The sequence below is a fragment of the Ostrea edulis genome, chromosome 4 (genome assembly GCF_947568905.1).
Source record: "Ostrea edulis chromosome 4, xbOstEdul1.1, whole genome shotgun sequence".
NCBI classification, from domain to species: Eukaryota; Metazoa; Mollusca; class Bivalvia; order Ostreida; family Ostreidae; genus Ostrea; species Ostrea edulis.
The window spans coordinates 39328377-39346530 of record NC_079167.1 but is presented as its reverse complement, the minus strand read 5'-3'; the positions used below and the strand labels follow the sequence as shown (position 1 = coordinate 39346530).

General features: G+C 36.3%; 2 protein-coding genes across 3 annotated transcripts; both read right to left on the bottom strand.

The window, feature by feature from the left end:
* Positions 1 to 5442: 5442 nt before the first annotated feature.
* On the bottom strand, positions 5443 to 10103 carry LOC125669557 (actin). Its single transcript, XM_048904146.2, has 2 exons — positions 9763 to 10103; positions 5443 to 6942 (listed from the first exon to the last, which is right to left on the bottom strand). The coding sequence occupies exons 1-2, from the start codon at positions 9886 to 9888 to the stop codon at positions 5938 to 5940; spliced, it is 1131 nt and encodes a 376-aa protein (XP_048760103.1). The 5' UTR covers positions 9889 to 10103; the 3' UTR covers positions 5443 to 5937.
* A 2428-nt stretch (positions 10104 to 12531) lies between these two features.
* On the bottom strand, positions 12532 to 16394 carry LOC125669555 (actin-like). Of its 2 annotated transcripts, none has more exons than XM_048904143.2 (2): positions 16123 to 16394; positions 12532 to 15783 (listed from the first exon to the last, which is right to left on the bottom strand). In XM_048904143.2, exons 1-2 carry the CDS (start codon positions 16246 to 16248, stop codon positions 14776 to 14778), a joined length of 1134 nt encoding a protein of 377 aa, XP_048760100.2. In that variant the 5' UTR covers positions 16249 to 16394; the 3' UTR covers positions 12532 to 14775. The 2 variants fall into 2 exon arrangements, with proteins under 2 accessions (XP_048760100.2, XP_048760101.2); XM_048904144.2 differs by lacking the exon at positions 16123 to 16394 and adding an exon at positions 15963 to 16102.
* Between the last annotated feature and the right edge of the window lie 1760 nt (positions 16395 to 18154).

Here is an 18154-nt window from a genome sequence, read left to right as displayed (position 1 = left end):
ATAGATACTCTTGTTAAATGTATACCATACTTTTGATATTAACAATGTCTTGATTACAGTTATTCTGCCTTGCAAAGATACTTTTCTTTGTCTCCATAAGGAGAGGATTTGTTTAATACTCATAACTTTGTCTCTCCAGCTGAGGCTTTCACACTCCTCACTATTCTTTCCGAAATCTATACCTAATGTTTTAATAACATTTCTTTCTCTTATCCTCGGGGCATCCTTATCATCATTCGTAGGTATACCGTTCCCAATACACATTATTTCAGACTTTTGTATATTCACTTTGGCACCTGGAGCTTTCTCATACAAATCAAAAACTTTCAATGCTTCAAAAACAGACCTCTTATCACTAACAGCTAACGTTGTATCATCTGCATGTTGAAACATGTACTGGACAATGGTATTGGTATACCTTTAATATACGTACTTTTTAATTAAACAACTTAATGGTTCAGATGATAAAACATACAACTGTAATTTAGAGTAGGGCATCGACAGGTGCCTGGAAACATCAGAGATGATATTTTTGATAATTTGATTTTTATTTGACTTTCACTTCTATACATACATGTAATTTAGCACTGCACAGTAACTTCATTAATATTCATATGCGAAAGGAATTTTCAATAATATAAGAGATAAGGAAAGAGAGAGAAGAGAGAAAAAGAGAGAGAAGAGAGAAAAAGAGAGAACACAAAGTAGAGAAGGGAATATATGCCTGTCCAGTTTTCATAACGGTTTTAATAAAACTATCAACAGAGCAGATATTGGGCATCCTTGCCTCACAAAATTATTGACCGAAAAGAATTTTAGTCAAGAATCCATTACATTTTACACTATTATAAATATATGTATAAAATATGCCAATCCCTTTTCTAGACTAAGGTCCAGAACCAAATATTTTAACACGTCTGGGAGATACCCATGGCTAACTCTATCGAAAGTCTGTTCTTGATCTATTTTTACAATATAACCTTCCATATTGTCCATTTCAACCATGTCAACAATGTCTCGTACATGTATACTTACTAACGTATCTGCTATATCTTTACCCATAATACAGCATGTTTGACTTTCAGATATAATATTAGGCAGAACTAATTTCAACCTAGTTGACATAATCTTTGCAACAATTTTGTAATTTACATTTAAAAGACTTCTTGGTCTCCGATTTTTTTTAGCAATTTTTTGTCTTCCTCTTTTTTATTCAATAATATATTCTTTATAGGACTTTTTAAATTGATCACTCTTAATTACTTTCGCCTTTCATCAAGAAATTTTAAGACACGAGAATTAGATGGGAAATTTTGGGAATTTTGTTTACAAAGGATAGTCGATATTCTGAAAATACAAGCGTTTTGGCAGGTTTCTTCCTCTCTTCGTGATTAACAAACAAGACAGTCTTGAGCGTTCATCAGTCTGTTAAGGCGTGTCCCATCTCCTGCCAGACTACAGGCTACCATAGAACATATGAAAGGAACAATCCTCAAAGATCACAATCGCAATATACTGAACAAGTAAAAGAAATAACGTCTGTTTTTGTTTTAAAACGAATGTTTACCTAACTACGCAAATTGAAAGAGCTCTAATTACAACTTCGTTCCCTTAATGTACTGCATGGTATGGAGGAGAAGCATGAGCAGGAACATCCATATTATGAATTGCACTTTGTGCATTTACCACTGCATTGCGGAGAAAGATGAAGAGAAAAGATTCGGCTTCGATATGACAAATGTAATTGTTGCATATGATATAGTACCCTTGTACATGAAAAACTATCAAACACTCCTCTTTGATCCACTGTAAATCGTAGGAAAATGTTGTGTCCACAAGCTATTGTACACCTTCCACCCCTCTTAGATCCACTATAACAATTGGATCATCCTGTCCTGACAATAAATGATAATAAAGTATTGTACACAGACGGAAACGCAGTCATGGACATCGTTCATATAAAATGATGTCACGTTTGATTCACTTTTGCCTTACGTCAACAGACATAGGGTGGTCTGAACCTACGTATCAGGTGTAATATTAAGAATATATCTAACTTTTCATTCCTTGGTCATCATTGTTATAAAACATGGACATGAAATGGGTTTTTATTTTGTCTTCAAATTGGTCCTACTTGTCGTTGACTAAAAATCACATATTTGGAAAATAATGTATGTACTTTACATGTATATCACATTCTGAGGTAGAAGAGCCTCAGAGAATTTTTAGGACCTTCGGCACTGCATTTCCTTACGTCAACAGACAATTAGGTCCACATCATATTCTCACAAAACTTTACTCTGTTCCATTGAGAGTTTTACAAACGTTATTTGAAGAAGCTAAGGCTAGTCTATATTTAGATTTTTGAACACCTGAATATAGACTGAACTCTATGATTATGGATGTTGCCTATCACAGGCTCTTTAAACCAGCACGAGCCATGGACGATATTCCTTCCAAATCATGCCGTCAGTTCCTTAAGTTCAAATTTACAAAAAAAGGAACATAAGCACCATTTTTCGTAATAAAAGGGTTCAGTCGTGCATTCCAACTTATTTCAAGTTCAAGTCTACACCCTGTATTTTCTACAGCTATACTTCTACTATTGCATCCAAACTGTTTAATTATAAACAAACTTTACAATGCCTAGATATAGACCATCTTATACTTAATCCAACCACGTGTTCCTCGTCTTCTTTCAACTGTAGTCCAGCTGGACATGTCATTACTGGTGATGCTGATATAGTTGAAAATGAGGACCTCAAATCACTTATTCTAAAAGGTCCTAAATACAGAGAACCTCGGTCTTTTAATTGGCGACAGAACTTCATCTTTATTATGAATTATGTCGACGATTATGCCAGACGATGGGCTAAATATGAAAAAGAAGAATTTGATACATTGTCAGAATGTGTTAAAAGCATAAGAGGAATATCTAAATCCCGCATTAGACATATCAAAACAAAAGTACGTACCATCTATCCTTCTGTGTTTAGTAAACCAGAAGTGATAAAAGAATTAGATAGGTTACATGAGGAATATGTTTTGGTTTCAGCTGACAAAGCTAGTAACAACATTGTCTTTGTTTGTAAGGCTCATTATTGCAACTGTATTTTAAACGAACTTGGCATTAATTCACTTTTGGTAATCGTACTTATACTCCAACTGCCCTTTCAAAATAGGAAATTCTTCAAATCATGCTTCAGTTTTAGACATATCTAATATCCCAGTCAATGGGTCGAATGAATATGAGTTACCGTACCTATACTGGATTCCTAAACTACATAAAAAACCCTTACAAAAAAAATACATTGCTGGATCCAGTAAGTGCTCTACCAAGCCCCTATCTTTGCTCCTGACGAAAAGATTAACAGCTGTGAAGGAGAAACTTCAAACTTACTGTGCGACTACATATGCCAGAAGTGGTGTCGATCAAATGTGGATTCTAAATAAATTCTAAAGAACTTTCAGTAAACTTGAAATCGCAAAACTTTTCCCAAATCAACAACATCAAAACCTATGACTTTTCAACACTATACATGACCATTCCTCACGATAAATTAAAGACTAGACTTTTTGACATCATAGACAGTTGCTTCTTCAACAAAAATGGAAAAAGGAAATATTTATATCTAGTGATCAGTCATCCAAAAACTTACATTGTTAAACACCACTCTGATTCCACGCAGAAGTACTCTGAAGTTGATATAAAAATATGCTAGAGTTCCTCATTGGCAATATATTTGTGGTCTTTGGTGATCAGGTCTTCCAACATTCTGTTGGAATTCCCATGGGCACGAATCGTGCTTCTTTGTTAGCTGACCTGTTTCTATATTCATATGAAGCAGAATTTATTCAAAAACTTATACGCAAGAAGAAGAAATCTCTTGCTGTGGCCTTCAATTCGACATTTCGATATATCGATGAAATTTTGTCTATTAACAATTATAACTTTCATTTATATGTCGATTCGATATATCCCTGTGAGCTCGAAATAAAAGACACCACAGAGTCGTCCACTTCTGCTTCATACTTATATATTTTATTGAAAGTAGATATTAAGGGCAAACTGACAAGTCAACTTAATGACGAACGGGATGATTTCAGTTTCTCCATCGTCAGCTTCCCATATTTATGTAGCAATATTCCATTATCACCTGCATATGGTGTTTATATCTCTCAACTGATTCGATATCCAAGAGCTTGTTCTGCGTATAGTCAGTTTTTAAATCGAGGCAAACTACTGACAAACAAGTTGATGGTACAGGGGTTTCAACAGTCTCGATTGAAGTCAGCATTTCGCAAATTCTATGGTCGTTATAATGATCTAGTTCGTCAATACAACCTATCATTGGGTCAAATGCTGTCTGATGTGTTTCATACCGATTGTTAGGCCGTTCTTGGCACACTGATTTTGACTACGTATAACCCCGTTTACCTGATCCGGATATAGGGCTCACGGCGGGTGTGACCGGTCGACAGGGGATGCTTACTCCTCCTAGGCACCTGATCCCACCTCTGGTGTGTCCAGGGTCCCGTGTTTGCCCAATTGTATATTTTATATTGCTTATGGGAGTTATGAGATTGATCAGTGTTCGTTATCTTCACCTTGCATACTACCATTTAGGAATCGAATCGCAAAAACTTCCACCCTCAGAAAATATACGGTAAAAATTAGAATGGCAACTGATTTATGAAGAAACACAACCATACAGTCCAACTTACAGTATTAAAGAACATTGTCCAAATCCCATAACGAAATCAGACAGTCCATCGTAAAAATAAGGTTAACAGGAATTTCATTTGTGAAACCGCACACCAGTTGATCTTTGATAACCCGGCGCGAAACTTCATTTGCTTATTTTTTGCACGCCCACGTACGCTGCATACGCTGGTTTCTTGTCGCTTTATGAAAAATGGCAATTGACACAAGTAAATGCGATTTTCAGTATAAGATATTTAGTCTAATTTGATAATGTCGAATGACGATGATGCATAAAGAAGTGCAAATGATAGGATTTTGATTGAATTCTTTGTGCCAAAACAGAATCCACGTTTATTTTGTATGTATTTATCGTTTTCATTCTTTCATGGAATTTCCGAGAGTTGTGTCAACGATTTGGACGATTTGAATATTATATGAAAGTGACACAAGCCGTCCTATTTTATTTGTCTGTGCGCCGCTTTTATCACCTGCGGAATAAGATCGACCAAAGGAGACCTAAAGCTTTGGATGTACGCTATGTCTTTTCCCGACATACATTCATGAATCATTATTGTGGGGCCAAGATCAAAAGCTCCCATATTTCCATGGGTATATTCTTCATGTCAACACTTAATAATTAAATGTATATAAAATAAAACGTTGCGGGTTGTTCATGTTCCTCAAGTATTCCGATTTCAATACGTATCCCTCCTTTGATTTATTGACAGAAGAAATTCTTGCATTATAAATCTATTATATTGTAACAAATATATTAAGGGTATAACAAAGTATTTAAAATATATAAAAGATGAAATGTTACGGTCTCAATATATGAAAATTTGTATAATATCTTAGAGTTCCTAGAAAGAACATTACTTTAAAAAAAAAGAAAAAAAAAGCACTTCCTGTGGACAATGGATGGACCCGATTCATCGTATACCTGTTTGCTGATCCACATCTGTTGGAAGGTGGAGAGAGAAGCAAGGATGGAACCACCGATCCAGACGGAGTATTTCCTATATATATATATATATATATGTGTGTGTGTGTGTGTGTGTGTGTGTGTGTGTGTGTGTGTGTGTGTGTGTGCACATTAGAGATGCTATATCCCCTTCGTAACTAGTTGTGCGAGGGGATAAGAAATATATAATGGATGAAATATGATGGTCTCAATGTATGAAATTTTCCGTGTTATGCAATCCTTAACTTAAAGTCACTGGAAAGAACAGTACTTAGAAGCACTTCCTGTGGACAATGGATGGACCCGATTCATCGTATTCCTGTTTGCTGATCCACATCTGTTGGAAGGTGGAGAGAGAAGCAAGGATGGAACCACCGATCCAGACGGAGTATTTCCTCTCTGGTGGGGCGATAATCTTGATCTTCATTGTTGGTGGTGCGAGAGCAGTGATTTCTTTCTGCATACGGTCAGCAATGCCAGGGTACATCGTTGAACCACCAGACAAGACAGTATTAGCGTACAAGTCTTTACGGATATCGACATCACACTTCATGATACTGTTGTATGTGGTTTCATGGATACCAGAAGATTCCATTCCAAGGAAGGATGGCTGAAACATGGCCTCTGGGCACCTGAATCGCTCGTTTCCGATGGTGATGACCTGACCGTCAGGAAGTTCATAACTCTTCTCCAGGGACGATGAGGATGCAGAAGTTGCCATCTCCTGTTCGAAGTCCAAAGCAACATAGCACAATTTCTCTTTAATGTCTCTGACGATTTCTCTCTCAGCTGTGGTTGTGAAGGAGTAACCACGCTCTGTGAGGATTTTCATGAGGTAATCGGTCAGATCACGTCCAGCGAGATCCAATCGCATGATGGCGTGGGGAAGGGCGTAACCTTCATAGATGGGTACTGTGTGGGTGACACCGTCTCCGGAATCCAGTACAATACCAGTTGTACGACCGGAAGCGTACAGGGAAAGTACGGCCTGGATAGCGACGTACATGGCGGGAGAGTTGAAGGTTTCGAACATGATCTGTGTCATCTTTTCTCTGTTGGCTTTGGGGTTGAGTGGGGCCTCGGTCAGGAGGACGGGGTGTTCCTCTGGTGCCACACGGAGTTCATTGTAGAAGGTGTGATGCCAGATCTTCTCCATGTCGTCCCAGTTGGTGACGACGCCGTGTTCAATGGGGTACTTGAGGGTGAGAATACCTCTCTTGCTCTGGGCCTCGTCTCCTACATAGCTGTCTTTCTGACCCATACCAACCATTACACCCTGGAAATTGAATTGTAAAAGTCTATGCATTACTTTGAATTGATGTGTATACATGGATTATGGATGTAGTTCTTCTATATGTTATTCACACTTTGGTTCACCAAAAATAAATCATTCAAATGATTTGAACTCGTGTTCCATTCCCACGACACCGTACATGTATATACCTGTATGCTAATTGAGCAATATTCAAGAAGACATGAAGTGAATCGAAGCAGGACATACTTTATCACGCCTCAGACAAAATTTTTGAAATCTAATTGGTCAGATCTTCGTCACATGACGCCGTGATTGATTGATTGAATATTGTTTAACGTCCCTCTTTGAGAATATTTCACTCATATGGAGACTTCACCACTGCCGGTGAAGGGCTGCAAAATTTAGGCATATGCTCGGCCCTTATGGCCATTGAGCAGGGAGGGATCTTTATCGTGCCACATCTGCTGTGACACGCGACCTCGGTTTTTTACGGTCTCATCCGAAGGACCGCCCCATTTAGTTGCCCCTTACGACAAGTAAGGGGGTACTGAGGACCTATTCTAACCCGGATCCCCACGGGAAAAAAACATATCATGCGAGAAAAATCCGTATTGAGCGAGTAAGGACAAGGGACGTTATTGGCTATATACCGCCGAGATTTTTTTCATTTTTTCAACTTTCATACTATGCTTAATTATTCTTTTTATTTACACAACTAGGATGTTCTTCTAATCCCACTTACTTAAGAAATGAACATCACTTTTGAGCTGTTCATGGTCAGTATGAACGGATTTGGATTTGATGCAAATTCAGCTCAAAAGTGATGTTCATTTCTTATATTTATATTCATTTACTAAAACACCGTTTGTTTACATTGCTTCTATTTTGTTGCATAAACCGAATTCCTAGCCTCTGTCACAGTAGTTATTGTGAGGTACGTCAACACATAGACATGACGTCAAATTTCGTCTCACCCTGCCTTTTATCAACATTGCAAGTTGCACTGTATTTTGGAGGTAGGACACCGCAAGATTGGGATGATAATCCACGTAAGTTTACAATCTTAATCCAAAGGTGTGACTTGCGAGATATTTGTAACAGATGTTCTATTTTTTTTCTTCAAACTATTACGTTCTCTCGGTCGCGTGCTTTAAGCTAGTTCATAATCCGTTCATAGTTATTGTGAACGGATTGTGTCGCGCGCTGAAATTTGGTTGGTTCATAGAGGAAAATGTGATTTGCAATATAGATATATGAAAATGACATAATATTTTATTATGACGTCATGAATAAACGCAAAAACAAATACTTTTGCATGCAACAACCAGATTTATATTTTGCATGTTTAATTATCCATTAATATTCTTCTTTCATTATCAATATGGTGTCGGTAATTGTTGGCTGCAAACAAAATGAATTTTAAAAAAGAATGATTGCGGAAATCGGCCGTTTTCGCAAAAATGGGTACTGATACGTTATATCTCAAGAGCTAGATAGTTGGGATGTCTGTTACTTTTTTCGCTAAATCTTAAACTATCTTTAATACAAATATATCAAATATAATGCATAAAACTTATTGCTACTTTGTAATAATATTGACGTGTTTGTGCGGGTGTTTTTTTTAAAGCAGTTTTTTTACATCATTTTTAACGTACATGCATGTATGTATATATGATGCATGTTGAAATTAAATATTACTACATTAGTAATTAGATACTGATTCCAAAGGTTCTTAATACGGTTTAAATTAGAAATAAAATAACAGCAAATCATTATTTATATCTTCCAGCAAGATGTGGTTTCTTAAAAACGTCGAAAACCTGTGATCGATTTGAAACTTCGACCATTGTTGTGGCAGATTTTTTTTTTTCTATATCGCATATGATTGATTGATTGATTGGATATTGTTCAAAAACTGGGGAAGCGATAAGATGTATGATATAGACTCTCATGTATACAGTTAGAGGTCTTCGACGTGATAAATTCGTTACACAGTTAGTAAGTGACTTGATACGGAAAAATACATGGCGTGAAAAAAACAAAACAAGAAAAGAATGATACGGGTTTTCTTTTCACACCATTTATTTTTCGCCTCACCTGATACGGGTTTTCTTTTCGCACCATTTATTTTTCCGTATCAGGTCACTAACTAACTGTGTAACTAATAATACCAAAGAACGTTATTATTGTATAGAATTAGGAAAAACGCGATAAAGGTATCTATGAAACCACGTCTCGTCCAGAAATTTTAAATTTTAAATGCGCATTTGCTATACATCATCAGTCTAATCAAAATGAAATGTAGGGACTAATTCTAATGAAATGTAGGGACTAATTCTAATGAAATGTAGGGACTAATTCTAATGAAATGTAGGGACTAATTCTGATTTGGCTGCTTTACCATACATTAATGAATCACGTGGTTCCTGTTCAGTGCTATCCATGTAGATGTTAATTAGCTGATTTTAAAAAACTGCTTAATGAAATCTCTATAATATAAGCAATTATCTTTTTAACAGTGTGTACGATGCCACGCCCCTACAAACTAGTTCGCCAGCCACACTCAAAGTATTGAAAGCCATGTGCTCTAAAAAAGACTTGTAAATCAGTACCAGTCATAAGTGCTATAGTCCACATGTAATTCATTAGTCACAAGTGTTAATTGTAATGAGGACTGTTAAAGTTTTTTTTCCTAAAGGTCGCCCCCCACCACAAAGTGGTGTCTTTTTTGTAAGTAATTCCAATGAATTCGTCCAATAGATGTGTTTTATATATGATAGTGCATTAAAAATCTAAACTGATTGTTACAATTAAATATAGTGAAGGAAACATAAAATTAACCTGATGTCTAGGTCGTCCAACAATGGAGGGGAACACGGCCCTGGGGGCATCGTCTCCGGCGAATCCGGCCTTGCACATTCCGGATCCATTATCAATAACTAAAGCTGCAACGTCTTCGTCACCCATTTTGTTTTATTTTTCACTTCCTGGGCAAACCACCGTCAGTACAAATTTTCTTTTGAATGAGGAAGCCGGCCGGTGAGGTTCTTAAATATAGCGGAGAAACATTCACCTGAAAGATTACCTTATATGGTAAAAACTATTCGACGTTGAAATATTTGGGAATCACCTGATATACCCGTTACGTAAGAGCAATCCGAGATAATTAAAGGCCTTTAAGAAGAGTTCTCGCTCTCAGCCTACACAATTATCTTTAAATAATTTCTTTCAACATTTCAAGTTTGTCTGTAATATTGATGTAGATAACAATAATACAGATATGAACCGTGCTCAAGGTTACACCATTGAGGAACTAGATGCTCCGATTCCATGTGATGAAGTTTGTAATGTATTAAAGAAAATGAAAGTTGGTAAATCGCCAGCTGTTGATAATTTGTTAAATGAATACATATGTAAATTTCGTGGTATTTTTATTCCATTATTGTCATGTCTATTCAATATTCTATTTCATCAAGGTAATTTTCCGACATGTTGGTCTGAGAGAATTATTTCCCTGTCATTTAAGGAAAAAAAATGCTAACGACACTCATAACTATAGACGTATACCTCAAGAAACTTGCTTGTCAAAACATTTACTGCTAAAAAACGAGAATAATGTTGTGTCGGATGTTATGTTTGTTTTGGCACTACAGATGCTATAGTTGCGTCACTAAGTGGAATAAGTTATTTTGCTGCTTTGTTGACTATCAAATGGTTTTCGATCATGTTAATCAAAAAAGCTATTTTTAAAAAAATTCGTAGTGGCATCACTGGTAAACTACTAACAACCATCAAATCATTGTATAGCAACTTAAAATGTTGTGTAAGATTTCAATCTGAATTATCGAACTTCTAATGTACAAATGGATTAATGCAAGGAAAGAGATCGTCTCCCTTTTTGTTATGCCTCTATGAGAATGATTTTGAGGATGCATTTAAGAAATAAGGGGGGGGGGGGGGCACTCACGTCACCCAATATATGATTTGATTTACAAAAATAACAAATAGCGCCAATACTCTCGACATCCTCTGGAGGTTTTACATAGCCATTGCATCTTTCGAAACTCGAGATTAATTCGGATTAGCTGCAGAACTGTAGCTCTTTGAAAAAATATTTTGACGGAACAGAGATCTACAGATCCACACCTTGTAAAAACCTTCGATTTACGGCGCACAAAAAGCTGCGCACGGTTGAAGCCTTATATCGTTGTATTCTTGTGTTGTTGTCTCATAAATTTAATATCAAAAAATTCTTAACATATTTTCCTACTATACTTGTATCCAAAGATACCTTCAAATATTCAATAAAGCCCCATACGACCCAAAAACTCCCAGCTTTAAATGATTTCGTTTGTTTAAAGAGATATCTTTTTAGTTAAAGAGATATCTCCCTAGCGTAAAAAGATATCTCACTAACTTGTAGAGATATTTCTACAACCAATAGAGATATCTCTCTAGTGTAAAGAGATATCTCTCTTATTTAAAGAGATGGTAAATAGTAAAAGGGCTTGCCATAAATGTACGCTGATGATACTGTCCTCTTTTCTGAATCAGCTACAGGTTTACAAAACATGTTAAATACTTTTCAGTGTTTGTAACAAACGGGACTTAAAAGTTAATATTAGAAAATAGCCAAAAGTTCTTATATTCCGTAAAGGAGGGAAAACAAACACCACCAGCATTTGGTTTTAAAATGGTAGCAAACTAGAAGCTCCTGACAGCTTTCATTACCTTGGTCTTACACATGTACTTTGTATTTTAATGGTAAATTTACATCTCAGTCTATAATCGCCGAGTAGGGTAGAAAATGTACATGTACCATATTCTTCGCATTTGTAATAATTTGTCATTCAATATTGAAATTAAACTCTCTTTTTTTTTAAACTTATGTTTCAAGTGTTTTGAATTATGGTTGTGAAATTTGGGGTTTTAACCTAAGTAATGATATTAAAAGGTATTATTGGCCCCATGCTTTTATGTTTATACAGTTGATGTCAAAGCATAATAGAAAATAACTCTGTAATATTGGTAAAATTTAAAAAGTGCTTTACTGTTACCAGAGACGTTTGTGCCAGCTCTTACGATCTATACAAACTATCATCTAATATGTACATGTATATGTTACGTAGCCTTTACTTATAAATTATAACTCTTCGTGCATGTTCATCCTCTAATATTCTCTCCACTTTTCATATTGTATACAGTTTTTTGTTTACACTTTGAAATATATTATGCATTATGCTGATAAGACGTAAGACTTAAATCTAATAAACAAACAATAAACAATACTTGTATAATACTTGTACCTGCAGCAGCTTCACAGAGCGAGTGGTGACATCCGAATGAAACGAATATAGATGCATTGTTTGGCTATATCTATTCACAGGAAGATTTTGTTATATTTTGATAAACTTGTTTCTCATTCATCGTACTGGCTATACCATGAAGGGACAATCCACAGAGTACTAAATTATGTATTTATTTATTTTTTTTAATTTTTTGATTAACTTTGAAATGAAACGGTACTGGCGGGTATTCACCATCCAAGTTTATCATCTCTCTCTCTCTCTCTCTCTCTCAATCGTGTATATGATCAAATTAAAACTGACATGACTTCATAAATACGCATTTATATTTTTTTCAGACTGCCTGGCTTACTCTACCAGAATACAAAGTTCAAGTACATTCTATACAATTCATTCTGTTTTCAAGGCTTTTAAATATTTTTCACTAGTATGAAATAATTCCCAATACCAAATACAATTATCACGCTTGAGTGCACATGATTTACTGGTTTGAATTGACTAATGTACATCTCTAATAATATCTACATGATATTTACCAAAGGATTAATTCAAGGTAACAAAAAACAAAAACAAAAAAAAAAAAAAACCAAGAGGCCCATAGGCCACATCGCTCACCTGAGTAACTTTGGCCCTGCCATTGTTCAGCTGTTGTGATTTATTAAAGATTTGTTTCATCAATCTTTATTCCCATTAAAAAAAATTGACTCCATATTGTGGCTCCAACCTAGGCCCAAAGGATCACAACATAACTGAAATGTATGTATTCACATAACACAGAGATGTTTCAACACCAATTTGACAAACATAAACTTAATCAATTCAGGATAACATTGAAACAAGAGGTCCATGGGCCGCATCGCTCACCTGAGCCACCTTGGCCCATATCTAAGACTTCCAATACATATTTTTTTCATGTAACACCTTAGTCCCTATTGTGGCCCCAATTCCCCCCCCCCCCCCACTTTCTGGAGGCCATGGTGTTTACAAAGTTGAGTCTGCACTATGTCAGAAAGATGTCATCTAAATTTCAACTTCTTTGGCCCAATGGTTCTTGAGAAGAAGATTTTTCAAGATTTCCCCTATATATTTCTATGTAAAACTTTGATCCCCTATTGTGGCCCCAAAATACCCCCGGGGCCATGATTTGAACAAACTTGAATCTGAACTATGTCAGGAAGCTTTCATGTAAATCTCAGGTCTTCTGGTCCATTGGTTCTTGGGAAGATTTTAAAAGAGTTTCTCTATTTATTCCCATGTAAAACTTTGACCCCCTATTGTGAGCCCCAACCTATCCCCGGGGCCATGATTTGAACAAAATTGAATCTGCACAATGTCAGGAAGTTTTCATGAAAATGTCAACTCCTCTGGCCCAGTGGTTCTTAAGAAGATTTTTAAATAATCCTACCCTGATTTTGCATTTTTTTCCCCCCTCCTCTTTGATGGGACATGGCCTTTCATTTGAACAAAAATTGAAAGCCCTTTACCCAAGGATGCTTTGTGCCAAGTTTGGTTGAAATTGACCCAGTGGGTCTTGAGAAGAAGATGAAAATGTGAAAAGTTTACAATAACGACGCCGACGACAGATATCGGACAAATTTTGATCAGAAAAGCTCACTAGAGCTTTTGGCTTAAGTGAGCTAAAAACCCAAAACGCTCTAGTCAGAATCTATTTTTAGTTTGTAAAAAAAATTCGCCCATAAATGTTCTAGATTGTCATCTGAGACTGAGTAAATGCAATTGTTTTACAATGTCTTTAATACATGTATGTGAACAGAGGAGTAACTCTTTAATAGACCTCTTAAAACGATGTACTAGCATGTTTACGCATTTTGAGTTTTGTATGTTAGTTTTCGTATGATATTTCATATTTGTATACTGAAATATATTCGGTCTTAATTACTTTCGGGCTAAATCACTACTTGATATACATTTATTTTACAAGACAATTATTTCTGGCACCAATAAAACAAAAATAAGATGTACATCTTTCCCCGACAATGAAATACACCGATTCTATGAAGATCATGGTGCACTAATCCAGCTGAAATTCAGACTGAACTTGTATTTCTCCGAGAGGAAGCTTGAGACTAAATTGCAGGGAAATATCTGTATTTGTAACGACAAAAGTTTGGAAAACTGTTTGATATACTTATAGCCTTAACGTAGGTTACGGTGCACTAATTACGTTTCTTTATAAAAGAAATTGTGATCAAATTTCAATGCTGTACATGCATCCATTCAAGAAAAAGGTCCGGAAAATATTAACATGGACTGACACATGGACAGACCAATTTCACTGAAATGCAAACTGAACTTGAGAGGAAGATTGTGACTAAAGTCTATCTTAAGTGAAACACTAAAAAACATGCCAGTATCATAGATTCTATTCGGAGTACTTTTATGACAGAGTACCCCAAATGTCTTTTTATATTAAAGTCTAAAGTCTAAATTTTGCAGCCCTTCACGTCAATGGTGACGTCTCCATATGAGTGAAAAATTCTCCAGTGAAAATCAATCAATCTAAATTTAAATATGAAAACAAAAATTCTTAAAAACATTTTTTGTGTACAATGGATGAACCATATTCCTCATATTCCCCTTTGCTGATCCACATCTGTTGGAAGGTGGAGAGAGAAGCAAGGATGGAACCGCCGATCCAGATGGAGTATTTCCTCTCTGGTGGGGCAATGATCTTAATTTTCATCGTGCTAGGAGCTAAAGCTGTGATTTCTTTCTGCATACGGTCAGCAATACCAGGGTACATAGTCGAACCACCTGCTAATACTGTGTTTGCGTACAAGTCTTTTATATTCATATCAACATCACATTTCATGATACTGTCATTTGTGATTTTGTGGATACCTAAGGATTCCATTCCAAGAAAGGATGGCTGAAACATGGCCTCTGGGCACCTGAATCGCTCGTTTCCAATGGTGATAATCTGACCGTCGGGAAGTTCATAAAGCTTCTCCAAGGACGATGAAGATGCAGCAGTTGCCATTTCCTGTTCGAAGTCCAAAGCAACATAACACAATTTCTCTTTAATGTCTCTTACGATTTCTCTTTCAGCTGTGTTTGTAAAGGAGTAACCACGTTCTGTGAGGATTTTCATTAGGTAACTGATTAGATCACGCCCGGCAAGATTCAGTTTCATCACTGCATGAGGAAGGGCATGACCTTCGTAAATGGGTACTGAGTGAGATGCATCATGTCCAGAGTCAATCACAATACCATTCGTGCGACCGGTACCGTACAGGGATAGTACGGCCTGGATAGCGACATACAGGGCGGGAGAGTTAAAGGTTTCAAACATGATCTGTGTCATCTTTTCTCTGTTGGCTTTAGGGTTGAGTGGGGCCTCGGTGAGGAGGACGGGGTGTTTCTCTGGGGCCACACGAAGTTCATTGTAGAAGATGTGATGCCAAATTTTCTCCATGTCGTTCCAGTTCACGCCATTTTGTTCATTTGGGTCCCTTAAGGTGAGGATTTCTTTCTTATTCCAGGCTTCGTCTCCAACATAGCAGTCCTTTTGTTCCATGCCCACCATTGTGACATCCTGTTCATTATATACATACATGTATACATAGAGTCTATAATATTACAAGTACATGTACGAGCGCCATAAGTTCGTAAATTTTACTCGATTGACCAAGCCATGCTTTATGGTTTGGTCAATTGAGTGCTTTTTATTGACTTCATTGAAATAACTGAACTTAGAGCTGTGCAATTACTAACCTGGAGTCTACCCGTGAATATGCTATAGATTCTATGTGCAGAAGTGTGAACTCTGTCAGTATTACCGGTAGTACTTCTGAATGATTGTTATTTATTTTCATTGTTATAATTAACTGCTTGTTAAGAATCCATAATGGCAATACTGCTGATTCATATTTACTTGATGTCTGGGTCGTCCAACAATGGGTGGAAACACAGCCCTTGGCGCATGATCTCCAGCGAATCCAGCCTTGCACATCTCAGACCCATTGTCAATGACTATTGCTTCAACGCTTTCATCATACATTTAGATTTTTCAAAATTTTCGTTTTCTTTCGAAGAAAAAAAAAACCTCTTACAAAAACGGTACTGTTACTACGTTTCGTACTATACTTGTTTGTTATTGTTTTGTTTTCACTCAACAGTTTCAAGGATTCTTTGAACGCCGATCCCGATTACCCTAATAAAAAGTTTATTGTTACATTTCTTTCTTTCATTCTCTCTGTATTTAGCTTAAACAATATTTATTCAATGTATTTATGACAATATGCAATTACAAAATACAAGTAACAACAGAGATTGGAAAGCAAGCCATACCATGGCTTATGGCCACCCTCGTGTTCACTAAGTCATAAGATTTTGTAAAATCATTGATTTATTGAGATTTATGCATGATACGAAAATAAATTTTGTTACAGTCTTTTCCGATAGTTATGGTTAAAAATCTTGTTAAGCACAAAATATTTCAAAAATCTAAAGTACTGTATGAATAATCAATTATATGTTTCAAATTATTAATTCCAACGACTAAGTAACTATACAAGAAAAATTCGAACAACCCATCATTTTCCCCACATGCTCAAGTGTTGAAAAATACAGATGAAAACTTTAGATGTGCATGTTTATTCATTTTCTCTATTCTTTAAAAATATAAATAAAGGGAGGGGGTGAAAATCTGAAAAGAACCTTTATCAATCCTATTACATGTAATATGTCTAATATATAAGGACTACAAAGAATGTCCGATTTACAAATAAATCTTGGATCTTTGTTGCTAGCCAAAAATCAAGTACCTGGCTATCAACAACATTAATTATCTCTGAAATGTGGAGGCATCATCGAATGTAAATCATGTAATGGAGGCAAGACTGAGAATTGCAATCTCTACCCAGAACACGTGTCCATTTACGTGTAAAGAACGATAACTCTGCATGGGTAGGGTCTACCACTTTCCTTCTATTTCATATAAACTATAAACCGAAAGCATCAGGACTGATTCTAAAAATGTTAAAATAATATCCCATTTTTACACCACTGCTATGTTGTGAATTTACATGACAGCTAATCACAGCATGACATCAAGGTTATTTATAAGAAAGACAAGTCGTAAGGAATAATAAATGTCACGGTTGTTTGTATTATAGGAGCACATAAGCAATGGAAGGAAGCTAATTACAGTAAATCATGCTCATAATGACCACACGTATTACAAATTCATGCTTATTACGAAGTGATATTCATTCCCATATGGGAGGAAAATAACAAAAATGTTATTGAATATAACGAAGTTAGTTATAACAAACTCTTTATCACTGGCCCTGGGAGTTCCCTGTAACCATGTTGTACAGTATACAGACATCACCCTCATCTGTTCATTGTTCCCTGTAACCATGTTGTACAGTATACAGAAATCACCCTCATCTGTTCATTGTTCCCTGTAACCATGTTGTACAGTATACAGAAATCACCCTCATCTGTTCATTGTTCCCTGTAACCATGTTGTACAGTATACAGAAATCACCCTCATCTGTTCAGTGTTTTATATCCCCTATCATACGAATGTAACGGAGAGAAAATGCATTGCACCAGACAGGGATTCAAACACAAGCTCCTTGAATCTTTAGTCAGGTGCTTTATACACTGTGGCACAGCAAAACCCGTTTTGGGCCCAAACTCTGTAATACCTTAAATATGGTATCATAGAGTCCGAGCCTAAAACGGGCTTAGCCCCTGTGTAATCCCGCAACGACAATCCAATCTTTCTGAACGGCATTCCTCTCTCCTTTAATGCTTTCACAATTTGAAGACATCAACGCAGGATCTTTATCCCCTGGGAGGCATTTTCACCTGCCAGTTCCAGGGGCTGATCTACTGCACCTAACGTACAGTACACGTGACTGGGAGAGAAAATGTAAAGAACCAGACCGAGATTC